The sequence below is a fragment of the Arabidopsis lyrata genome (genome assembly GCF_000004255.2).
Source record: "Arabidopsis lyrata subsp. lyrata unplaced genomic scaffold ARALYscaffold_2, whole genome shotgun sequence".
NCBI lineage: Eukaryota > Viridiplantae > Streptophyta > Magnoliopsida > Brassicales > Brassicaceae > Arabidopsis > Arabidopsis lyrata.
The window spans coordinates 17,049,674-17,073,946 of record NW_003302554.1 but is presented as its reverse complement, the minus strand read 5'-3'; the positions used below and the strand labels follow the sequence as shown (position 1 = coordinate 17,073,946).

The 24,273-nt window shown below is 37.3% G+C and overlaps 6 protein-coding genes across 8 annotated transcripts; 4 read left to right on the top strand and 2 right to left on the bottom strand.

The window, feature by feature from the left end:
* Nucleotides 1-455: 455 nt before the first annotated feature.
* On the top strand, nt 456-4,141 carry LOC9323696 (uncharacterized protein At1g04910). The gene is made up of 9 exons (XM_021035330.1): nt 456-887; nt 986-1,076; nt 1,213-1,289; nt 1,449-1,537; nt 1,609-1,792; nt 2,115-2,296; nt 2,691-2,793; nt 2,890-3,221; nt 3,342-4,141. Exons 1-9 carry the CDS (start codon nt 684-686, stop codon nt 3,796-3,798), a joined length of 1,719 nt encoding a protein of 572 aa, XP_020890989.1. The 5' UTR covers nt 456-683; the 3' UTR covers nt 3,799-4,141.
* Nucleotides 4,035-7,116, bottom strand: LOC9325135 (WD repeat-containing protein DWA2). 2 transcript variants are annotated; one of them, XM_021035331.1, is made up of 13 exons: nt 6,910-7,048; nt 6,745-6,828; nt 6,541-6,673; nt 6,260-6,371; nt 6,033-6,132; nt 5,785-5,912; nt 5,579-5,648; nt 5,252-5,340; nt 5,071-5,116; nt 4,831-4,901; nt 4,678-4,751; nt 4,483-4,590; nt 4,035-4,399 (listed from the first exon to the last, which is right to left on the bottom strand). In XM_021035331.1, the coding sequence occupies exons 1-13, from the start codon at nt 6,952-6,954 to the stop codon at nt 4,035-4,037; spliced, it is 1,425 nt and encodes a 474-aa protein (XP_020890990.1). In that variant the 5' UTR covers nt 6,955-7,048. The 2 variants fall into 2 exon arrangements, with proteins under 2 accessions (XP_020890990.1, XP_002887631.1); XM_002887585.2 differs by having other exon boundaries at nt 4,108-4,399; nt 4,532-4,590; nt 6,910-7,116.
* Nucleotides 7,117-7,982: 866 nt separating this feature from the next.
* Nucleotides 7,983-10,837, top strand: LOC9325134. Its single transcript, XM_002889025.2, has 2 exons — nt 7,983-8,800; nt 9,931-10,837. The coding sequence occupies exons 1-2, from the start codon at nt 8,267-8,269 to the stop codon at nt 10,702-10,704; spliced, it is 1,308 nt and encodes a 435-aa protein (XP_002889071.1). The 5' UTR covers nt 7,983-8,266; the 3' UTR covers nt 10,705-10,837.
* A 2,260-nt stretch (nt 10,838-13,097) lies between these two features.
* LOC9325133 lies at nt 13,098-14,421 on the top strand. The gene has a single exon (XM_021033949.1). It carries the CDS (start codon nt 13,360-13,362, stop codon nt 14,284-14,286), a length of 927 nt encoding a protein of 308 aa, XP_020889608.1. The 5' UTR covers nt 13,098-13,359; the 3' UTR covers nt 14,287-14,421.
* A 2,124-nt stretch (nt 14,422-16,545) lies between these two features.
* Nucleotides 16,546-17,851, top strand: LOC9325132 (probable E3 ubiquitin-protein ligase ARI8). 2 transcript variants are annotated; one of them, XM_021034223.1, is made up of 4 exons: nt 16,546-16,674; nt 16,802-16,919; nt 17,332-17,451; nt 17,550-17,851. In XM_021034223.1, exons 1-4 carry the CDS (start codon nt 16,556-16,558, stop codon nt 17,571-17,573), a joined length of 381 nt encoding a protein of 126 aa, XP_020889882.1. In that variant the 5' UTR covers nt 16,546-16,555; the 3' UTR covers nt 17,574-17,851. The 2 variants fall into 2 exon arrangements, with proteins under 2 accessions (XP_020889882.1, XP_002889069.1); XM_002889023.2 differs by lacking the exon at nt 16,546-16,674 and having other exon boundaries at nt 16,689-16,919.
* Nucleotides 17,852-21,930: 4,079 nt separating this feature from the next.
* Nucleotides 21,931-24,076, bottom strand: LOC110230635. The gene is made up of 2 exons (XM_021034047.1): nt 22,529-24,076; nt 21,931-22,229 (listed from the first exon to the last, which is right to left on the bottom strand). The coding sequence occupies exons 1-2, from the start codon at nt 23,496-23,498 to the stop codon at nt 22,222-22,224; spliced, it is 978 nt and encodes a 325-aa protein (XP_020889706.1). The 5' UTR covers nt 23,499-24,076; the 3' UTR covers nt 21,931-22,221.
* Nucleotides 24,077-24,273: the final 197 nt, after the last annotated feature.

Below are 24,273 nucleotides of genomic sequence, written 5' to 3'. Positions count from 1 at the left end.
TTTTACTCACAATTCTCTGCTTCTTTTGTCAACTATTGGGGACATTTTTTTTTGTTTTTTTGGCCGACTTGGGGACATCTGTTTGTGTAGTGAAGATCTATGACTATGAGTGTTATATATGAGTGTATTCCATTGATTCATATAAAATCCCTGATAATCATGCTTTTTCTCAATGAGATTAACTACTAAAGATAGGCAAATATGAATTTAACAGAAACTAACTATAAGTTAATACTCATTTTAAGACTAATAAAATAAATCAATGCTGCCGACTACCGTCTTTTAGATCAATATTTTGATGTTCTTTAAAAAAAAAAAAAATTACCCTTTTATTAAAAAAAAGTATAAAGTAAGCTAATAATTTCATAATTTTAGTCAATTGTCATCAAAATTAACAGATTTTTTAATTAAACAGATGTAATAAGACCGAAAACTATCGTAGCTCTCTCTCTTCTCTATAAGAAAGTGCTCAAAAACAAAAGGAACTCAATTTCTCTCTCTCTCTCTCTCTGATGATTTGAAGAAAAGAGAATAATATTGTTGTTGTTTGTCTCTCGTGATCGAAACAATGCTTTGTGATTCTCAAATACAGTAACATTCTCAACATGTTTTGATTCCAAATATCCAAACTTTCATTCTCTCTCTGTTGCTCTGAGTGGCGAGGTTGTTACACGGCCGCCGCCATGAGTTTCCATCGGCGGCGCTACCCTTACTACAACCGTCTCCGTCGTCTCCTCCCTCTCGTTTTCGCCGTCTTCTTATCTCTCCTCATTCTCTTCGCTTTTCTCTCTTTCCTTGCCCCGTTTCCCGGCGATTCCGATCGCCTTCCTCCACGCGTTCGCTACTCATCCAATGATGCGATCAAAGCTACAGGTTTCCGTATTCCGGTTAGTGGGTTTCATTATTCGTCGCTAAAGTTTGAAACTTTTCCGACCTATTTGATGATTTTACTTTGTGCAAAATGGATTGGATCCATCCATAACAGAGAGCTGGAGGCAGATCAGATCGTGACATCTGGCGTTCACGAAATGCTGAATTCTTTTTTGGATGCAGCAATGCGAGCAGCAAATTCGCAAGTGCGTAAGACACTTTCATCAAATTCCATTAGTTAGTAACATTGATCTCACGAAAAGTATGGAACTTTCGATTAGTTGGTGGAAACAAGGCATTGATTATAATCAAGTCACACTAAATCCGATTACGTGTTTGTAGATGCGAAAGCTGTGACGAGAAATGATCGATACTTGGTTATAGCTACTAGTGGTGGTTTGAACCAACAACGAACTGGAGTGAGTTTCTTGACTTCTCTTGTTAATACCTATCTCCATGGATTATCAAAATACAAGCTTTTGTTTACTCTTAATCAGCTAATGGATCTAGCAACAGTGTAGTTATATGGCAATTTGTATTAAGTTTATTATGGAATTTTAAAATGCATTCTTCTACAGATTGTAGATGCAGTTGTTGCGGCAAGAATTCTAAATGCTACTCTTGTTGTTCCCAAGTTAGACCAGAAGTCTTACTGGAAGGATGCCAGGTTTGAGACAGAATAAACTTTTTCTTATAACAAATGTTATGCATCGTAGTAACTTTGTGAGTTTTGTGCAGTGACTTCTCGCATATTTTCGATGTTGATTGGTTTATATCATTTCTGTCTGACGACGTCAAAATTATAAAGCAACTTCCACTGAAAGGAGGCCGAACATGGAGTACAAGTAGAATGCGTGTACCACGGAAATGTAACGAGAGATGCTATATTAACCGTGTTTTACCTGTTCTTCTCAAAAGGCATGTAAGTTTCCTTCTTTCGCTGAAACTTTTACTTATTGTATTTAAAATATGTCTAAGCAAATTGTCTGTTGTCTTACTCCTCTATCGACTATTTGCTTTGGGAGTTCCAAGTAATTTTCTTCACAAGTCTTACCATTTAATTGTTTTCACAGTTTTTGGTACTATTCTTTTGTTTGGCATACCCATTTTGTTGATTGCTAGCATATTGATGTTTGTTTCAAAACATAGAACTTGAAGCATTTTTACCCACGGAGAAGCAGTTGTCTTTTGGATTAAGCATCTCGCTATAGGCTTATATCACTTTTTTCTGTATTATGCTTCAGGCAGTTCAACTGAACAAATTTGATTATAGACTTTCAAACAAGTTGAGCGATGACTTGCAAAAGCTAAGATGTAGGGTAAATTACCATGCTCTAAAGTTCACTGATCCTATACTTACAATGGGTAATGAATTGGTCCGGCGCATGCGATTGAGGAGCAAACACTTCATTGCTTTACATCTAAGGTAGCACCACCACACACCTTTAAATCCTAATATTTCTTCTTTTTTCACTTCATCACTGAATAAGGGCATTGTTCTGGGGAGAATTAATATGTAGCACAACTGAAACCTTTTAGCATCCCCTCATAGGTTGGCTTAGTTGGTAATTCAACCATCCTGTGGTCATTGCTCTTATCTTTTTGTTTTGGTAAACCTCAGTATTCTTATCTAATAGAGGAGATTGCATCGTGAAACGAGTGGAATCAAATGCATAAACATGTGTATCCTCGAGTTCATCTAGTAACCCCTTCACATTTGATATTCTAGTCAACAAGGAATCTTTATGATATTCTACATATACATCTTGAAGGTATAAATACTAGCGTGTTTGACGCAAGCGATACTGAATTTGTTGCAGGTTTGAACCTGATATGCTTGCATTCTCGGGATGCTATTATGGTGGTGGTGATAAGGAAAGGAGAGAACTTGCAGCAATTAGAAGGAGATGGAAAACATTACATGTAATGCCTATTCTGTAATGTTTAAGAAATTACATGCTATTCATTGTACACTATATTAACAAGCTACTAATGACTAATATTGCAATTTTATTGCAGATTAACAACCCAGAGAAGCAAAGGCGACAAGGAAGATGTCCACTCACTCCAGAAGAAGTCGGGCTGATGCTTAGAGCTTTGGGATATGGCAGTGATGTTCATATATATGTCGCGTCTGGTGAAGTATATGGAGGAGAAGAATCATTGGCTCCTTTGAAAGCACTCTTTCCACACTTCTATTCAAAAGACACTATAGCTACAAAGGAAGAGTTAGAACCTTTTTCTTCGTACTCTTCTAGAATGGCTGCACTCGACTTCCTTGTTTGTGATGAAAGCGACGTATTTGTAACCAACAACAATGGCAATATGGCAAAAATATTGGCTGGGAGGAGGTACTGAAGCATCTTCTTCTTCTTCTTCATATTTCGGAATGCAAAGTTTTAAGCATTTTTCAGTTTGTTTATTTAATGGAATTGCAAAGGTTTAGTCTTTTGGTTGTATGAAATTTGCAGGAGATACTTAGGACATAAACCCACTATTAGGCCGAATGCAAAAAAGCTTTACAGATTATTCATGAACAAAGAGAACACGACGTGGGAGGAGTTTTCATCTAGAGTCCGTTCGTTTCAGAGAGGGTTCATGGGAGAGCCAAAGGAAGTAAGAGCCGGTAGAGGTGAATTTCATGAGAACCCATCGACGTGCATATGCGAAGATACAGAGGCTAAGGCAAAGGCACAAATGGAATCTAGAAAACTTGGAAAGAAAAACAAATCCACAAATAAAGACGCAGCAGTAACAGTAACCAATGATGATCAAACGGAAGAGGATGAGCCAGATTGGTCGGAGCCAGACTATGAGGAAGAACAGAGTGATCTTAAGGACAGAGGATTATACAACGGGACAAGTCTAGATTACGATGATCCATCTACCTCTGACGAGCCTGAGCTTGAAGAAATGCTATCAGATTAGTTAGATTCGCATCAGTGAGCTTCACATCATTACACTGAATCTATCCTCTGCTTGGGCACTTCATAGTGAGTTTTCCAACCTTGGGGCTAAGCCTTGTTGTCACCATTTTGCATGTAATGTCTCATGTACATAGAACCGCCCGATAGAGCATTGTTTTGTTTATCAGGATCTGAGGACAGATCAATATTTTCAGTCATATTTTAGTTTTCGGAATTATGGCTTTACCAGAGTAGCAGCTAGAAAAAGGGAAAACAAGTAGGCATATGTAGCATTATGACATACTGGTGATTACTTGATCCGGATATTTTCTTTATTATAAACTGAATTATATCAGGTTCATTGACTTTGTGAGTATTTTCACGAGGTTTGTTTTTACATCTTTGTGACTTGTGCTGAGAAAGATAGTGTGATGAACAAAGACACGAGTAAAAGTTCAACAATTGTAGAAGAATAGTTTTGGTGTTGTGATTATTATCAAAACGTTCAAAATTTGTATAAAATGAGAGCATATGACAATGCAGCTTTTCCTTTGAAGCCTTCTTCGATTGGGCGAATGAACCTATCTTCTTGGTAGGAAAGGCTTGACGGATTCGATCACAACCTAACATAAAACACCAAAATTATGGGATGAACTCTGCAAACTGCTTTGAGATTTTAGAATTGGCGCAGTAAATCGTTTATTACTTAGTTCTCCATAGTTCTTTAGGTTGTTGTTACAAGCAAAGTTACATACCCTCCCGTCATATGACAATGATGCAAAAATCCAAGGCTCACGCAAGCTCCAAGCAAGGCCTGTGACATCAATTATTTTAGTAACTTCATGCAGGTTTTAGAGTAAGAATATGGTTACTAAACTCAATTTGTTCCAAGAGCAGTTACCGTAGACACTGTCTTCGTAGTCAGTATAAGAATTTAGCAACGGGTTCACACGCTGACGTGATGCTTCCACCGGGCTGGACAGCATCGGCATTAGAATAAAAGTTCAAAACAAAGTTGGAAACATTGTTGTGTGCGATTATAAAGAGTATTAACCTTCCTGCGGTTTTATTTTCACTAGATGCTGATGCAAACCACAAGTTGACAGCCGAGTCTGTTCCAACGCTCTGTGTTTGGTTAAATTAATCAGAAACTGACACTTAAAATATACATAGTGAGTGACAGAATTTGTTCTAGAATCATCAACTTGCAGCTTAAAGCTGTTAATAGTGACAAGCACAGTAAGAATATATATTCGTCCAATTGTGCTATAAAAAAAGTAGGAAAAATGAGTACCAGAATTAGCTCTTCATACTCAGGGTTACACCTGACAGCCCATGTCCTGTAAAAAAAATCAGAACGAACAGTCACGCTAGAAACAAATTCCAGGTCCTAAGCATTAGATTTGTGTGCAAGTGAAGCAGAGTCATGGAAGGGGAAAAATAACAATCCACAAATCAGCATAGAGCTAAATTACCAGTGTGTATGACCAGGGAGCTCTTGCACAGGAACATTGGTCTTCCGAAGATCCCAGAGATGTATACCAGATTCATCATCTGCAGAGACCTACACAATCGACAGTCCAATGCATAAATACAAACATCTGATACCATTTCTGTAAAATAGGGGACCTACTTCCTTTCAGAACAAAAGATCTTGCCAGGAAGAAAAAAATTACAATGACACAATTACTTCCTTGTTCCTGTCCTGCCCATTTGCAATGTATATAACAGATTGTTTTCTAACTGTGTTGGAATTGCTTGACAATCATTTAAATATTTACATACAAAGTGAGAAGTCTTACGAGTATATGTTCTCTCTTGAGATTGTAGTCAACATTACGTACATGGGCACGTTCAATTGAATTAACCTTCCTGTAAACATGCAAACATATCAAACTCACATAAAAGGTATCTGATTTTGGAACCCAAAAAGTATTAATAGCAAACATGCAGGAATACGGTATACTAATTTTCATGTGAAAATAAGAGAGGAACAAATATGACATACTTCATAGTACGTAAATCCCAAAACTGGATAGATGATTCAGAAGTTGCTGCAATTGAATTCACATCATGTGGATTCCATGCTCCACCAGATAAAGAATGACGCATACCAGCCGACTCCTTAGATAAAACCTATAATTAGCCACAAAAAAAATGATTAAGCAGAAAGTACCTCAAAGGTGGTCTAGAAACACAGGAGGCAAAAATGATTTAAAGGGTTTTTTCCTCTCTCTTCTTGTAGCAAAAAATCACCTCAGCACTTTTCTTTGAAGAGTCTAAACTCCACAAGACAAGGTTTTGTTCGTCCATGCTGATTAACTTGTCAGAATTTCCAGAGGGACACCAAAGAACGCTATTTTCACAAGAGTCGTCATGAAAATGAGGATAAAAAAGTAACAAGTTCTAACACTTTTGGACTACTGCACTTATATGCACACTCAGAGTAGATAAACTGCTGAAACTGTAGACAATGAACTCACCAATTAATCTTACCAACATGTGCATCAAGGGAAGCAACACATTCCAATGTTGAAGAATTCGATTGACCATATGGCTCAGGAATCTGCCATATTGCTGCTCCAAATGACTCGCCTTGAAATCAAAACAACAACATTGTAACTCTCGTCTGACATTTTCAATTTTCGAGACCAAAACATAAAATTTCCAACTAAATATGAATAACAGGATGGATCATAGTTTCAATTTCTGAAAAACTATACATTCAATCGAAAATTAGCAGTTTAGAGATAATAAGAATTACCAGTGGAGAAGACAGTAGAGAAAATGCGTTGATCAAAAGGGCAAGAAGCAAGGTCCCAAATTTCATTAGGATGCGAGAACAAACCCTCACATAACAGCTCAGATCCACCAGATGACAAACGAAGCAAATGAACCTAAAAAAATCAACAAAATCAGAATCTTCCGATCCATAAACAAGACGAGACAGATCTTAATGATCAATCACCTCGTTTTCTTCTTTCAAGCTTAGGGTTCCAGTGAGGAAGCTGGTGTGATCTCTATCTGCTTTCACATCCGATATACATCTGGCCTGGAAAAAAAGCAAATTTTCCACCATTAAAGAAGCTCGTAAATGGACAAAGGATCAAGCACGAAGACGATCGTGAGCTACCTGATACTTCAAACCATAACCAATACCCGATGATCCACCTTGCATTGTGTTCTCACGCCTCAGCCAACGTTACGGATTCAGGAAGAAGAAGATCTCTCTTCAACGATTTGCCGCTCTCTGATTTTGCTGGGTTTCGAGAAGATGATACTAATGGGCCAATATTAAGATATTTAAGCCCATTTTACAAATTGAATCATAAACTTTTTTTCCTTTCCATGGTTGACATTTGACAAGGTGGCAATAATAGTTTGTGTATTCAAAAAGAAGTAATTGCATATCTTAGATGTAAATAAACTAAATTAAATACATAATCTAAATAAGATTAAATATATAAACAAATTTGAAAATTATATAAATTTATATATGCAATAAGTAATAACAAAGAAGAAATATTATATATTAATTTTAAGGTAATTAAAGAAAAATATTTAGAGCACTAATAACAAATTTGGAATCTCATTTTTTAGTGATTGAAGGGTAAATTCTATAAATAGTTATATATTGACATATGTGAACATTCTAATTAGTACAATGCTCTCAAATAAATATACATAAATCATATCTTGGATAACAACAAATACTTTTCTTTTCCTTTTGTTGAATAACAAAAAAGTAAAACTTTTCTTGCAACCCAAACTATCCATTTTTTTATTAGTCCACGTCTTTGAATAATCCAATATACTACTCTCTCTTTCCACAAAGATTTGATGTTTTAGTTTCTTTTCCATCAATCATATTAAATTAATAAAAATATATAAAAGTTATTTTTCTTAATTTATGATAATACACCAAAACATCATTTTTTAGTCAATATCCCCCTAATACAATTAATGGTGTTCTAACAGTTACACTACAGTTTAATACGTTTCTATATTCGCATTGATGATAATTAAGCACTGCAAAAACTATTTTACCAAATGATATAACTGCTGTAAAGTCATTTTAATTTATAAAACTTGCAAGTATTTAAAACATTCGTAAATTCTTTACTAAGCAAACGAAGAAACGTGAAAAAAAAAAATACCATTTCCTTTTAAAAACGTAATCAAAATACGTATAAAGTAAATTAATTCAACCATTTTATATAGCTTCATAGACATTTCATATCTTTGTAGAAGAAAAACCAATAAAAGAGAAGGAAAAGAGAAAACAAAAACAAAACCCACGCTTAATGTTGATTTCACCTTCCACCCCAACAAACCAGCGCCTCTCCGAATCAGTTCAAAAGTTTTGAAGAAAAATAAATTTTATATAAATACAAAAAATCTCTCTCTCTCTCGACAAATGAAACGTGTGTGAGCAATCGACGGTGGACGTTATTTCTCAGATTAGGGTTACGATCACTTACGCCACCGCCATGTACGTTTCCAGGAAAATCTCCGACGTCGATCGTCGTCTTCTTCTCCTTCTCATAATCCCGTCACTCTCCCTCCTCGTCTTAATCTCTTTCTCATCTCTCTCCCTTGATCCTTTTCCAACCCTAGCACCTCTTCGTAACCTAATCTACACTCATCCCCTAACCGTCACCACCGAAACCTCCGATTTCACCGTCGATTCGAACCCTAGCGACGTTATTCCGGCGGAGGAGATGGAAAATCAACGGCGGAGGAAGAGGGAGGAGTTGGAAAAGTCCAAGATTGCGGTGTGTTTGGTAGGAGGAGCGAGGCGGTTCGAGTTAACCGGACCGTCGATTATGGAGAAGATCTTGAGGGTTTATCCAAATGCTGATTTGTTTCTTAATAGTCCTCTTGACCAAAATTCTTTTAAACTTCGGTTGCTTAAGGACGCACCAAGACTCGCGTGGGTTCGTATCTTCGAGCCTAAGCCGATCAATGAGACTGAGCCGATGGTTCGAGTCCTCACACCTATGAATTCGCCCAATGGCATTAAGGTAATTATCAACTCTTTTTACTTCCTTACCTTTTTAATTCTTACACGAAATTTCTATTAATTAAATGCTGGAGTATTTATGGAAAGTATATTTAAGACTTTTAAGTACATAAAATTCGTAAATATATGATTAAGGATAAGAAAGTGGTCAGGAGGGGTCCGTTTAGTTGGAGAGGTTTAGGGTTGGTGTAACCGTTTCTTGATCCGTACGTTACTCATGTGAAGGAATTTTTGTTTGATGATGGGTTTGGTATTTGGTATTTGGCATTTGGTATTTGGTGTGATCACAATCCCGTCCAATATGATAATTCTTTTTTTTTCCTCGTTACTTTATAACAAAATTGCGGTCAAAAATGGCGTTTCAAAAGGTATTGCCGATGACACTATTAAGTAATTGTTGACTATATTTGCTAATATGAGTTAATTGCCTCTTTCTAGATTCGGGTTCAATAGTTAATAGTCTATGAGGTTGAAGATTGAATTTATGATTTCTTGGAAATTTTCATTGTCTCGCAAGTTTGTAGTCCAACTAGTCCGAGACTGAAATTGACCCATTACCTTATCCGGACCCACGTTTCCCGATAAAGAGGATCTTGATTAATCTGACAGCTTGTAACTTACATATATTGCTTGTAGGGAAAAAGGTATCCTGTTTTTTCTTGTATTTTTTTCTATTTCATGGTAATATATTGTTATGAAATGGTTAATGCGTGGCATGATGATGCTAATGTGTGGCGTGGTGATTATGTGAATCCCGGAAGCTTTTCGTGTATTTTTTAATGAAATATATGCTTAATGCGCACCATGCAGTAAGTATATATACATTGGTTTAAACTTTGTTGCATATACAATCTTTTCTTTCATCTTTCATCATTTCTCCTATTTAAAAACAGCAATGGTGATGATACGCGTGTACTATCAATTTCGTTTATTGAGTCGATATTATTCATAACATTTTAGAACATTTTGACATTTCATGTTTGCAAAAAGTGATTCTATCGGGTATACATGATATAATAAAATTACTCAACTAAATCTAGCATTTTAACATCTGGTAATTTGTTTCTGGTATTTATTATTTTGTTAATCTACTATTTTCTCATGTGTTTTACTTCTTGGTCTCAATGACAGGGCTTATTACAGTACTTCAACCTTGTAGAAGGTTGCATCACGATGATAAAGGCATACCAAAACGAGAATAACTTCACATACGAGTGGATAGTCCGGACCCGTGTTGACGGTTACTGGGCTGACCCGCTCGACCCGGAATACTTTATACCTGGTCAGTACCTAGTCCCACCTGGATCCTCTTACGGTGGTCTCAACGACCGTTTTGGCGTCGGCGATCTCAACACTTCGACGGTAGCTCTCTCGCGCCTCTCCCTCATTCCCGACCTCGACTCAGCTGGGTTAACTCATCTCAACTCCGAGTCTGCCTTCAAGGCTCAGCTCACAACTCACCGTGTCCCTTACGTCACCAAACCTCTCCCTTTCTGTATCATGACCGATCGGACCTACGATTTTCCTCCGGCTAGATACGGAGTTCCAGTGGCGGCTCTTTCGAGCCATGGACCGTTGAATGGTGCCAAGTGCCGTCCTTGCACGGTCGCGTGCAACGGCTCGTGCGTGGCGGAAGTGATGGGAAAGCTGAATAAAGAGTGGAGCTGGACGGAGTGGGAGAACGGGGCGGTGGAGCTTTGCGACGGACATGGGGAATGGGAGGAAGGTTGGGAGAAGATTTTTGACAAAACCGCCGGTGAAAACCTCGCACTTGCGAGGAAACGAGTCGGTGGTTTGGATTCAAGGAGATGTGTGGAAGAGTTTGAAAATATGAGAGGAATGACCGTTAAATGGGAAGCTCCCGCCTCTGAACAGATTTGTATGTTGGGTTTACGGCCCAATTAGAACATATCGGGCTTTAGGTCCAATTTAATTCGCTAACAAATTTTCCCAATCTTTTTTGGTGTTTTGCCTTTTTGTTTTGTTTGATATATATTTCAGGTTACATTTGATAAAATGCAAACTAGATATAAGTGCACATTGAAATGCAAACTATATCTTCCTATTCTGTGTATATAAATCTACCACATGGAAGAAGCAAATCTATTCGTTATTTGAATCTGTTACAGGATCCGATTTTTTCCACTAGTGCAGATTTTATACATCTTTTACGCATCATTACGTGTACATATATATACACACTCTTAAGGAATAATGATTTTTTAGTGTTACTACTGAATTTTTTTGCTATGGATTTGGAAGACGGGCCAACCAAGTAATACACGGATATGTATACATAACTAAGTTATCTAACACTCACGTGACATTGCATTTGGCTGTTTTGGCAGATGGATTGGAATCTCGGCACATCACGCGAGGAAAGATGCGGATTTATTATACATGGCCGTCTAGAATTTTCGACAATCACCAATTATGTTTTGTTTCGAATTAGCTAATCTCATACCACTTCCGTTTAATATTTTCAATATAGATTAATTTTTCATAAAACTTTCAGTTTTCAGTTAACTAATGACATAAAATTATAGTATGTGTGAAAAAAAAAAGGAAAAGGACAATAAACATAATCCCTTCAATGAAAACAAAGTTTATCTAAAAATAAAAATTAAATGCATTCAATACATGTAAAGAAACATGCTAAACCACGAATACACAGCGAATAGAACTTCATATGAAAAGGATGGATCGTCTTAAATGTTTTATACCAAATTTAAACTGTATGGCAAGCTCTCAACATCCAGTACATTAATGGTATCTTCTCCAAATAATGACGACATATCATTATTATTCATGACCATCAATCCCAAATTCACCACAAAGAATTATAGTCAAAATATTTGGAAACATCATGTGGACACTTGAATCGAGAAATATCTCTAAAATCCGATCACAGAGTCTGTGGCTCTTAACATTTTATTTCAGGTCAGTTGCAATTAAGTCCAGAAATCAATTCACATGCTTTAAAAAATGTAACTCTGTTAGCGTTAAGTAAGGTCCTCTTGATGTTTGTGGATCTACGCCGAAACACTCGTTTTAAAAGTCCACACGCTTGCACTACCTAATTATCTAATGCTTATTGTAAGTAAAATAACGATTTAAGGGCTAGTTTAGATTATACAATTCTATATCTTTTTATTTCGTGATCATGGTAGGACAAAAGTGAAGTGTCGTCGTGAACAAGAAAACCGTGATTTTTGATCCTTTGATGCATAGTTGGAGCTGCCCTTCTCTGACACGTACCAGCTCACCCCTCGTGCTTTTGTTAATTACTAGACACATAATTTTTAGTCTAACAGTATATTAATATGATGAAAGACCGGTAGGTAGTATATAGATTATCATAGATGTACATTGTAAAAAATACGAATTAGTATGATGAATATAAAGTTTGAAAGTCTTGGGTCAAATTGATTTGCTGTTATCATCAATTAAAAACCATTTCCATTGGATGTGTACATGTTAGAGTTTCGTCCCGTGTATATTCATTATACCTTAAACACTAAATGCCGGTGAGATCCCTCATGTGCTCATCTTCTGTCGCTGATAGAGTTAATATAGGACACCAATAACTTTAGATTTGTTTCGCCTTCTTTGGTTGAAGCCGATCATCTTTTACTTTTAAAGGATTTGTTATTGTTTATTTGTTTAATGATTTATCTATATAAGTTTACATTTAATTGATATAAATGTTTATTTGAACGAATCAATTCGCCGAATGTAAAAAATTTCTATGATTAGAACTTATAACTCTATATTTTTCGTATTAATTATTTAATTCGAGTTGATGATCGTTCATAACCATGTGAAAACAAATCTGTCTTAACGGCTTAACGCGTCTAAGCCCCCCTACCAATATAGTTTATGGAAGACTCAAGTATGTTTTTTAATGAAATTATGTCATAAATAATACGATACTACCGAGTGTGCATTACTCTTTAGAAAGAAGAGCAGTTTTGGATTGGAGTTATAGCTAGGGTGGCCAACCCACGTGTGTCCCCTCTCCGCTTGAAATGGAACATTTCTTATGTCTCTTAACTCGTTAAATCTGATTAATGTATTCATTAATTATTCACCTTATATCATATCTGTGATTCTAGATATTAGATAACTATCAATTACATACGATATCTATCTCCTTTAACCTTAGAATCTATGTAGTTATTTACATAACAATGACATAGTCACATAGCATTGAGTTTGGCTCTCTAGTTTATATAAAAGTGTAACTCGGAAGTTGATCTAACGTTCAGGTAATCAAAACGTCTAATAAACAGGTGTATATAATCGTGTAAAATTGAAAGAATAAAATAGGTACTACTATAATGTATACTCTTAACCGAACTAAATAGAAATATAGTTGGGGAAATAACAAAGCAATTATTCTCTAAAAATAGTGTAACTCTCCCACGTGCACATCATCTCATACTTCATTACCTAAACCCCACCACTTGCGTATATAAACGCTCCTTCTTCTTCGTCCTCTTTAACCATTTCAAAATCGTCAAACCATCACCAACTCTCTCTTCTCTCTCTCCGCCGAGAATGGTTGGAGTTTTCCGGCGATCACTCTCATTCCCTAACAAACCTTGCGGCCGATCATCTCCACCGTCAAAGCCACATGTCTCTCACCACACAAGATCCATCAGTCTACCCTGCCGATCTCATCCCTTAATCTCCCACGTTAACCACGAGATCTCTCAGCTCAAATCCTGGTTCTCTTTCGTAGGAGAAACTCACCGCCGCACCACCTCCTGGATCACGGACGGTCTCAGCCTCCTTAAGGACGTTCAAGAAACGCTCGCCGATATACTCCAGCTCCCACAATCTCAAGAATCTCTACGAAACCGTCCTGTTTTCTTCGAGAATCTTCTAGAAGATCTTCTCCGATTCGTTGACGCTTACGGTATCTTCCGTACGTCGATCCTCTGCCTCCGTGAGCACCAGTCCGCCGCTCAAGTCGCTCTCCGTAAAAAAGACGACGAGAAAATCGCCTCTTACCTTAAATCTCGCCGATCTCTCGCGAGAGATATCGCGAAACTGACGTCATCTATCCGCGAGCCGAAGACGAAACACCAGCACTGCCACGTGGACAACGTTAACGGAACGTACGGTGACGCAGAGCTTGCGTCAGTTATAGGTGACGTCATTGAAGTCACCGTTTTGGTTTCCGTCGCTCTCTTTAACGGCGTTTACTCATCTCTCCGAACCAACAAAACGACGCCGTTTATAGGGTTTTTGAAACGATCCGAGAAAAAAGAGAAACTAGACGAAGGAATCGTGGAGTTGAAGCAAGTTGAAGAGAAGAGTTTGGTTGGTTTAAGCAAGAAGAAGAGCGAAGAAGTAAAGAGTTTGATGAAGAAGATGATGGAATTGGAGAATTCTATCCATGAAATCGAGTGTGAGAGTGAGAAAGTGTTTAGGGGTTTGATTAGCACTCGAGTCTCATTGCTTAATGCCCTAACACATTAACTATATATCACTTTCATTCTTTTTCTTCTTTTTTTTTTCGTATATTTTGCTTTTGTTGTCACATTATTTTTATTATTTGTATGAGTTAACTACATGAAACAAAATAGAAAACAATTAAATAAAAGATACTTTACATTTTCTTGTATCTCTAACTTTTAAAATCGAACTATGAATAGTGACTTCTTCACAAATCAGCTGAAAAAAAAAAACAGAACAAACTACAAAATGTGGCAGAAATATTTGTATGCCTAATATTTGGAGACGTTTTTATTTGAAATTTTGTTAACAAATTTTATTTTTCCATCGTATATACTAGAAAGTTTTCCAGCTTAAAGCATAACCAACCCGAATTATAAATGAATCGTGGTTTATTACCGTATTACCAAACTTTATTGCCTTTTTGTTTTTGTTTTAACATTATAATTTAGAAACATACCGAATTTTGATCATAGATTTAGTTGCTTCTACGAGATATCTGAAGATTGTTATAATTTAGTTTTATTAAAAAAAAAGGTTCTTTCACAAGAGAAAAAATAATCGCGTAATTAAGAACCAAGGTCACTTATTTTCACAAGCCATCTCATGATCTCATCCCATGGCCATGCATTTTCATTTATTTGGTAGACAACAAAACATTAAACATAAGAACACAAACAGCATGCGTGAACAAACTCACTTGACACATATACTTGCCGGAAATAATTGAGAGAAAAATTAAATTAAAGGACATAACTGCATAAGAAGACATATAACTTGTAAGCATTTCACGTCGATGGATTCGTTTTGATATTTTGTGGCCTCTCTTAAGTTTGAATTAGTGATAACTCAGAATGCCACCACATGGTTTGTTAGGGATGCTTTTCAATTATCACCTTGATCTGATTCGGATTAGGACTTAATTATTTGACTAACACCGTATTAAACGTGGGATTTGCTGGAAAACAAACCGTAGTAATTTAACAATTAATTGGCTAATTATTTCCTCTTATTTAAAAAATTAGAATCTTTCCCCTTTTAGCGGCGGTACGTGTTGGCTGCTATGACCGGTTCGACCTGTGAATTCAAGAACCGGACTAATCACTCATACGATACTGAATCCGGTTTACCGTTGGGCTATATAATTGGGTTGGTTGCATTGGAATGCAACTTGCGTGTATTATTGTTGTTTGATAAAAAGCTTTACTTAGTTTGGAATAATAATGTTATTACAACGATGCAAAAATTGACAACTCGGATTTGGTCATGACTCTAAGCCAACTCCCAACAAAGAAGATAACACAGATGGAAAAAGGATATTGGTCTTTTCAATATGAATGATTAGTCTTTGATTAATTTAGGACCCGATTAAAAGTTAATACCACTATTTAGGATGAACTTTACATGTTCCTAATGATTAAGGACTTCAAATATCTTACCCAATCATTGGTCACTATTTGTTATACATCAATTATGTATAATTGGTTATTGTTGTCAATAACTCAATATGTATAGTTGGGGTTTATTTAGATGTTAGGTTTTATCCATCATATCAAGAGCCGGCCCTAAGCACAGGCTGGTGAAGCTTGTGCTTGCGGCCCTCAAAGTATATCTATTTTATCGGCCCTCAAATAGCTGAAAATCACTCTAGTGCAGCGGTAAAAGAGTTCAAATCACTCTAACATGCTTCAGGTTTTTTGTTTTATTTTTTCACTTACTTAAAAAGTTGGCCCAATAACTCTTTTGGGCTTGTGGCCTTATTATTTTGTGCGCCGGCTATGATCATATCAAGTGAATGTTTTTTTTTTTTTTTTTTTTTAACTTCCATTAGAAATAATATCAAATGAATGTTTTTTATAATCGAATGTTTTCTTTGTGTGGTTTGAAATTTGAGTATAAAACTTTGTGGGGCTGTAATGTATATCGAAATCCTTTTTTAATACACAAGTATATGCATGAGTAAAAGCAATGGTTCGTTTCACGCCTTAACATTTCCCCCATGTTTAAGTCTTTAATAAGACTTCGGTTTCTATTATTAACAAATGTCATTGAAGACTTCCCCTAACAAATAGGCCTTACGATACGGCCATATTTATAATAGGCCCAGTTTAGCCCAAAAGTTAATTCAGAGCCCAATTCCCAATCCTCAATGAAAATGTCTCATTTAAATAAAGACCTAAAGAGCATCTTTAACGCTAGTCTCTTAGAGTGATTTTAGCTTAAATGCAGAATTAAATTAAATCAGAAATCTCGTTTATAACTAAGAACGTCTCTTACTTAAGAGACAAAACCAATGTTAAGAGACGTCCACGTGGCGCTTTTTTTTCTTTCTTTCTTTCTCTTTCTCTCTCTCAAATCGCGAAAACAAAGACGATTTCGGAAACTCATGCGAGCACCGATCAGTATTTCAAGGTATGAATTTCTATCTGATTGTGTGAATTGATGTGATTTAAGTATGTACAAATTAAGCTTCTGCTTGAGATCGAAATCGAATGGAGTAGAAAAAAATCTCAATGGATGCTGATGACGATTTCTACAGCGGCACCGAAAACTACTCCGATTACGCTGACTCCGACGAATATGATGCCGACGACGATTACGAGTTCGTTGAAGACGCCGCTGATGATTCCGATGACCTTATCTTCCGCCGCCGCCAGGTTTTTCCTCTCATCTTTCTGGATCTATTTCTTAAGCAAATTGAAATTAATGTTGTTTCCAATACAGAGATAGATTTTGTAGTCAAGTTTTGGTTTCGGAAATAATTGCAGGACTTTTCTGTAATATTGATGATGATTGGAAATGAATTGAGAAAATTTATAGATTTAGAGCTTCGTCACTCTATAATGTGGTAGAATTGGTTGTGGTGGTTTTGAAGTTGTTTGACTTAATATGAACAATTCACAAAAGTAGGTCACTAACTCGTCTTGTAGGATTCTCAGATTTATAACAGCCTCTCAAGGTTTTTGTTCTTTCATTGAGATATAGTCACTAGTATCTGTAAATTCATTTCCTTCCAAATTAATATATATGATTGTTAATTTGGGTCTTTGTTCATGCCTTTGTCTGTAGGCTATTCGATGTGAAGCCTTGACGCACATGGAGGGTGAGATAGAATTTGTACAGATAGATCCAAATGACTTGTATCCCTATCTTCTTATGAACGTTGGATCTGGTGTTAGCATTATCAAGGTATTTGTTTACATTTGCTACTTCTTTCAGAAACTGTGTATCTGGCTCCTTAAACTTCATAGACCTGTAGATTTCATGCAATGGCTTTCAAATTATAGGTTGATGGTGAAAGGAAAGTTTGAACGTGTGAGTGGGGACTAATGTTGGCGGTGGTACCTATTGGGGATTAGGAAGACTTCTAACGAAGTGCAAGAGGTTACAACAATAGATTTAACTCATTGTTGAGTATGATTTCCGGGAAACATCGGGTACCGTTCAAGTTTGATTAGGTACGTTGAATTTGTAATCAAGTTTTGTTCTTTTTTTCTCAGATGTGTTCTCTTATGTATGGTAAGAACTAAGCTATTTCCCGCAAAGAATACAAACGAATGTATTATTTTTGAATCAATGTGTTGGTATACTTGGGGAAAAATGTAGCTATCCGAGTCGATACATCTGTGATATTATGAGATGTATCTATCATCGTCTTCAGAATCAATATCAAACATTGAACTATCATCCTCAATGTCATGTAGTCCGTCGCCGCATCAACTCCAACTCCAGCTTTTTATCGTCCAAGATCTTCGTCGGTGAGCCGCTGCTCGTCCATGTCCCCCTCTTTCGCTGCCTCCTCGTGCAGCTCTAAGTGTCCTTTTAACAAAGTAGAACCACTTCTTTTTGAACTGATTTTTGTTGACGTGCGGAAGAAGCCACAGCTCGTCTTCATAAAGCTTGATGTCTGATATGAAAATGCTTTTGCCATGTTCTCAATTTCTTTTATGTTCATACACTCAAATGTAACCAAAACTTCATATACTCAAATCAATCACTAAATTTTATACACTCAAATGTAACCAAAATTTCTTTCTTTCTTGTCTAGTTTCATACACTTAAACACTTTGCTATATATATGTTGTAACCAAATTTTAAAAAAATCAAAACACTTAAAAATTTTGAAAACCAAAACATTTCAAATTTTTAAGAACCAAATCACTTCAAAACACTTTTTTTGTCATATGGACAAAATGAAAGATTATGCGGAAATATATATGTATCTAGAGAGAATATGTGAAGAACAAGAGAGAGAGTATGAATGGATTGAGAGAATTTTCGAAGAGTTTAAAACCAATGTATTGAATTGTAAATTTCCAATTGTATGTTTACAACCATTTAAAGAGAGATAAAAAGAGAATGGATCCGTTGGTCTCGAAGTGACGGGTTGGTGAGAAGCGACTTCTCTCCTTTGTGTTCACACTTGGAACACAACTTGATCTTCAACGGCTAGAAGATATTTTTGACTTGATCTTCTAGAATCATCTTGATGGGCTTCTCTTTATCAATTGGCCTCACACTTCATGGACTCGAGCTCGGGCCTTGGACTCTCCTTCACACATATGTACGGACATGTACGGAATAGCGTTTGTAGACTCCTCGGCTTATTCATGTCTTGATCAATACTCCCCCTCAATCTTAGACTTATGGAATAGTCTAAGATTGGAAACTCATGTAACACCACCTCATTAAAAACCTTAGTAAAGAAAACCGCGTGGGACAAAACTTTACTAAGGGAAAAAGAGTGTGATGTTCATGAGTTAAGAGGACTTGAGATCAAGAGTGTGTAAGGTCCACAAGTCCAAGTTTGCTATTGATGAAGTTGCAAACTTTGAGACTTGCGGCCTTGGTGAAGATATCCGCCAATTGATCTTCACTTCTTGTGTAACATGGGAGAGTAACTCCTTGAACAATCTTCTCTCGGACTTTATGGCAATCTACTTCGATGTGCTTTGTTCTCTCATGAAACACCGAGTTTGACGCTATGTAGATCGCGGCTTTGTTGTCACAATGCATGGTGATTGGTGTGTCTTGTTCAACCCTTAGATCCTTGAGAAGAGCCTTGAGCCAAGTGAGCTCATTTGTAAGTTGCTTCATGGCTCTATATTCCGACTCCGCGCTTGAGCATGAAACCACTTTTTGCTTCTTAGTCTTCCAAGTAACCAAATTTCCACCAAGAAATGTGCAATAGCCGGTTGTAGACCTTCTATCCATTCTATCTCCGGCATAATCCGCGTCACAATAGCCTACTAACTCGGTGTTTGAGTTCTTTCCCATCCAAATACCTTGACCGGAACTTCCCTTGAGGTATCGGAGTATCCTCTCTACCATGCTCCAATGATACACCGTAGGTACTTGCATATGTTGACTAACCTGATTCACGGCGAAACATATATCAGGCCGTGTATTAGTTAAGTAGATCAACTTACCTACAAGTTTGCGATAAAGTGGTGCATCATCAAACTTCTCATCCTCTTTCAATGATACACCGTAGGTACTTGCATATGTTGACTAACCTGATTCACGGCGAAACATATATCAGGCCGTGTATTAGTTAAGTAGATCAACTTACCTACAAGTTTGCGATAAAGTGGTGCATCATCAAACTTCTCATCCTCTTTCTCCCCCTTTCGATCGACCTTGTAGCCTTCTTCTAGTGGAGTCTTGGCCGGTTTAGCATCCTCACAAGCTGTCTCATTCAACAAATCAAGAGTGTACTTTCTTTGAGATAAGAAGAGACCCTCGGGTGAGCGGCACACTTCTATCCCTAGAAAGTACTTAAGTTCACCGAGATCTTTCATATCAAAGGTAGATTTAAGAAAGTTCTTAGTAGTGTTGATACCTTCCTTGTTGTCTCCGGATATGATAAGATCATCAACATAAATGAGAACAACTACTATACCTTGTGGACTTTGAAGAGTAAACAATGTATGATCGGATTCGGATTTGTTGAAACCATGGTCCTTGAGAGTCCGGCTTAACTTGTGGTACCATGCCCTTGGGGATTGTTTCAAGCCATATATGGCTTTCCGAAGGCGCCATACCTTTCCCGGATCAATGGTGTCTTCGAGGCCCGGTGGTGGAGTCATGTATACATCATCTTTGAGTTCCCCTTGCAGGAATGCATTCTTCACGTCCATTTGCCACAATTCCCATGATAGGTTAGTAGCAAGTGAGAGCACTACTCGGACCGTGTGAAGTTTAGCGACCGGAGCAAAGGTTTCCTTGTAATCGGCTCCATAGGTTTGTGTAAATCCACGAGCCACTAACCGTGCCTTGTACCTCTCTATGTCACCATTACTCTTGTATTTGATTGTGAAAATCCACCTTGAGCTAACCGTCTTTTTCCCGGAGGGAAGTTCTTCCTCATCCCATGTGTGGTTGCGAGTCATTGCTCCAATTTCTTCTTGCACCGCATCACGCCATTCCTTAATTTTCATTGCCTCCTCATATGTTTGCGGAATCTTTACTAAGGAGATTTTGCTTAGAAAGGCTTGGTGATCTTGTGGCACAAGGGCGAGAGAACATGTCGCTTGAATAGGGTGAGCTATGGCTTGTTGATTGAAGTAAACCCTTGGGTTCTTCCAATTGGATGGACGATTTTTTAACCTTTCACTTCTTCTTAGTGGTTGAATAGGTCTTTGTTCAACTTGAGTAGCTTCTTCATCTTCACTAGACTCACTTGAGTCATCTTGAGTCTCTTGATCTTGACATGAAGTTTCCCGATCTTGGGAAGGACTATTATGAGTTTCTTCTTCATTGTCTTCATCATTAGACTCGGTATGTGGAGTTGATTCATGATTTTGTTGGTTCGGGTCATGACTTGATCGAGTAGGATCATGACTTGGTCGAGTAGAATTCTGGTCCGGTTTATTACTAGCCGTTGTTGGTGAAGTCTTGTTTCCCAAGTGGTCCAATATAAACCTTAGGCTAGTAGCACGGTCGGATGGTGAATATGCTAGGTCTTTGAGACTCTCCCAATCCTTCTTGTCGTGATATCCTTGGTCTTCAAGGAACTTCACATCTCTTGATACATATGTTCGGTTGTTTGCCGGATCATAACATTTGTATCCTTTTTGTGTTGTTGAATATCCAATGAACATACACCGAGTACTCTTCGCATCGAGCTTGTTCCTTTGCTCTCCGGGTACTAAGACAAAACACACACAACCAAACACTCTTAGGTGATCAACAAAAGGTGTAGTGTTATTTAGTACCTCAAATGGAGATGAGTCTTTTAAGACTTTGGTTGGTGTCCGGTTGATAAGATAGCATGCGGTCATCACCGCATCACCCCAATATCGTCTTGGAACACTTGTATGAAACATCATAGATCGAGCTACCTCCATTAGGTGTCGATTCTTTCTCTCCGCCACTCCGTTTTGTTGAGGAGTATACGGGCAACTTGTTTGATGCATGATTCCATGTTTGGCTAGGTGTTCTTTGAACTTATGACTCGTGTATTCTCCTCCATTGTCGGTCCTAAGTACCTTAATTTTAGCATCGAATTGATTAGTGACATAGTTTTGAAAATTTTTAAAGGCTTCAAACACTCTATCTTTAGAAGGTAAGAGAGTTATCCATGTGTATTTTGATTTCTCATCAATAAAGGTCACAAAATATTTATTGTTATCTCTAGAGACACATGGTGAAGTCCAAACATCCGAATGCACTAAATCAAAACATTTCTCATAAGTAGTAAAGGACTTAGGGAAAACCGACTTGCAATGTTTACCAAGGATACAAGCTTCACAACTAGTGTGATCAAAAGAAATACTTGGTAAGATAAGCTTAAGAGCACGAGAATGAGGATGGCCTAGCCTAGCATGCCACATAACATTAAAAGAGACACCTAATTGCGATTTAAAAGAAATAGGAATAGAACTAGAGCTTGGTGACACATCTTCAAGAACATAAAGTTCTCCTTTTGAACCACCTTCTCCGATCAACTTTCCGGTTTCAATATCCTGAAAATACACATCATTAGGTCCGAATATAGCATAGCAATTTAGATCTTTAGTAGCCCTTTTAACTGAGAGAAGATTAGAAGTAAACTTAGGCATATAAAAGGCTTTAGAATTTTTATCAAACACTCGTAAATTGCCTATCCCTTTGATTGGAACCTTATCCCCATTAGCTATAATCACATTTCCTAAAGCCGGTTCTATGTTATTAAGAAGATTTGGATTGCTAATCATGTGATGTGAAGCACCCGAATCTATAACAATAGAACTATTAGTAGGTTGATGGGAAAAGTAGGTGATACCGGATTCCTTAAGAGATGCAATGGATTTGATGAGAGCCTCTAAGTCCGACTTCCTTACATAATCCCCGGGTGTCATCTTGATTCCTTCTCCTCCCGATTTTGAACTGCCGGATTGATCTTGTTCATCTTGAGCTTCTTGAGAGAGATGCGCTCTCGGCTCCTTGAACTTAACCGGTTTGAGATGTGGATGCAAGATCCAACATTTGTCTTTGATGTGGCCTTTCTTCTTGCAATGCTCGCACATCAAGGACTTCTTGTCTTCAAACTTGTACATGCTTTTGTTGGCCACCAGTTCTCCTTTATTTGCCGTTGCAAGTTCTCCTTTTCCACCAAAGAGTCCGGAGGATCCTTGTTCCTTTTGAATTTGAGAACAAACTTCATCAAGACTTGGAAGCTTCTCCGATCTAAGGAGGTGTTTAATGAGGTCGTTGTAGCTTGGATTCAAGGTGAGTAGAAGCGCGAACACCTTGTCTTGCTCACGCCTCTCATGGAGAATTTTTGGATCGAGTGTACCCGGCCTTAAGCTTTCAAGTTCGGACCACAAAGATCTAAACTTCCCAAAGTGCTTGGTGAATTCCAAGTCTTCTTGACTTAGCTCATTGATAGCTTTCTTCACTTCAAACACTCGGGTTAGGTTGGATTCGTTGCCGTACACATTCTTGAGTGTATCCCACAACTCCTTTGCCGTTTCGCAATAGGAATAGCCTTCAAGAATAGAGGCTTCAAGGGAGTTTTGTAGAAGAGCAAGGACAGCTTGATCCTCTTGAAACCACTTATCTTCTTTGAGAGTAGTGACTTTCTTCCCTTCTTCTTCTCCTTCTTCTTCGTCTTCTTTCGGAGCTTGAGATGATATGACATGGCTCCAAAGTCCTCGACCACACAAGACAGTTCTTGTTGTTCTTGACCATGTTAGATAGTTTCTCCCTTGAAGAATCACCGAAGTAACCAACTTTTGAGAGTACTTTTCCATGGTTTGAACACGTTTGGACCGATGGATAAAGCGTTTACCCGCCGGTTAAAACAAATCGAAACAAGAGAAAATGAAGGATGAGATTGAGCGAACTGAGATTAGAGTGAGAATAAGAGAATAAACGGTGTAAAAGCAAGATCACGCTCTGATACCATGAAAGATTATGCGGAAATATATATGTATCTAGAGAGAATATGTGAAGAACAAGAGAGAGAGTATGAATGGATTGAGAGAATTTTCGAAGAGTTTAAAACCAATGTATTGAATTGTAAATTTCCAATTGTATGTTTACAACCATTTAAAGAGAGATAAAAAGAGAATGGATCCGTTGGTCTCGAAGTGACGGGTTGGTGAGAAGCGACTTCTCTCCTTTGTGTTCACACTTGGAACACAACTTGATCTTCAACGGCTAGAAGATATTTTTGACTTGATCTTCTAGAATCATCTTGATGGGCTTCTCTTTATCAATTGGCCTCACACTTCATGGACTCGAGCTCGGGCCTTGGACTCTCCTTCACACATATGTACGGACATGTACGGAATAGCGTTTGTAGACTCCTCGGCTTATTCATGTCTTGATCAATACAAAATATTCTATAAATCAAGTTTTTAAAAACAATTGTGGTTTATGTTATATATGTTATAAATTGTATCTCATATATGTTTTAATTTTTTTAATTTGCAACAATTATTAAATTTTCTATAATTATAAATTTTTTTTTTATATTAATATTTTTTTTTATAAGAACCACATGTTAAGAGCCTACCATTAATC

Coding starts and splice junctions, on each gene's coding strand:
- LOC9323696 (XM_021035330.1), top strand. CDS start 684: ATGAGTTTCCATCGGCGGCGCTACCCTTACTACAACCGTCTCCGTCGT. Junction 1,793..2,114: donor CTGTTCTTCTCAAAAGGCAT/GTAAGTTTCCTT, acceptor ATTATGCTTCAG/GCAGTTCAACTGAACAAATT. Junction 2,794..2,889: donor GGAGATGGAAAACATTACAT/GTAATGCCTATT, acceptor ATTTTATTGCAG/ATTAACAACCCAGAGAAGCA.
- LOC9325135 (XM_021035331.1), bottom strand. CDS start 6,954: ATGCAAGGTGGATCATCGGGTATTGGTTATGGTTTGAAGTATCAG. Junction 6,674..6,744: donor GCTTGAAAGAAGAAAACGAG/GTGATTGATCAT, acceptor TGATTTTTTTAG/GTTCATTTGCTTCGTTTGTC. Junction 5,913..6,032: donor CTTCAAAGAAAAGTGCTGAG/GTGATTTTTTGC, acceptor GGCTAATTATAG/GTTTTATCTAAGGAGTCGGC.
- LOC9325134 (XM_002889025.2), top strand. CDS start 8,267: ATGTACGTTTCCAGGAAAATCTCCGACGTCGATCGTCGTCTTCTTCTC. Junction 8,801..9,930: donor ATTCGCCCAATGGCATTAAG/GTAATTATCAAC, acceptor TCTCAATGACAG/GGCTTATTACAGTACTTCAA.
- LOC9325133 (XM_021033949.1), top strand. CDS start 13,360: ATGGTTGGAGTTTTCCGGCGATCACTCTCATTCCCTAACAAACCTTGC.
- LOC9325132 (XM_021034223.1), top strand. CDS start 16,556: ATGTTAAGAGACGTCCACGTGGCGCTTTTTTTTCTTTCTTTCTTTCTC. Junction 16,920..17,331: donor TTATCTTCCGCCGCCGCCAG/GTTTTTCCTCTC, acceptor CTTTGTCTGTAG/GCTATTCGATGTGAAGCCTT. Junction 17,452..17,549: donor CTGGTGTTAGCATTATCAAG/GTATTTGTTTAC, acceptor TTCAAATTATAG/GTTGATGGTGAAAGGAAAGT.
- LOC110230635 (XM_021034047.1), bottom strand. CDS start 23,498: ATGGAAAAGTACTCTCAAAAGTTGGTTACTTCGGTGATTCTTCAAGGG.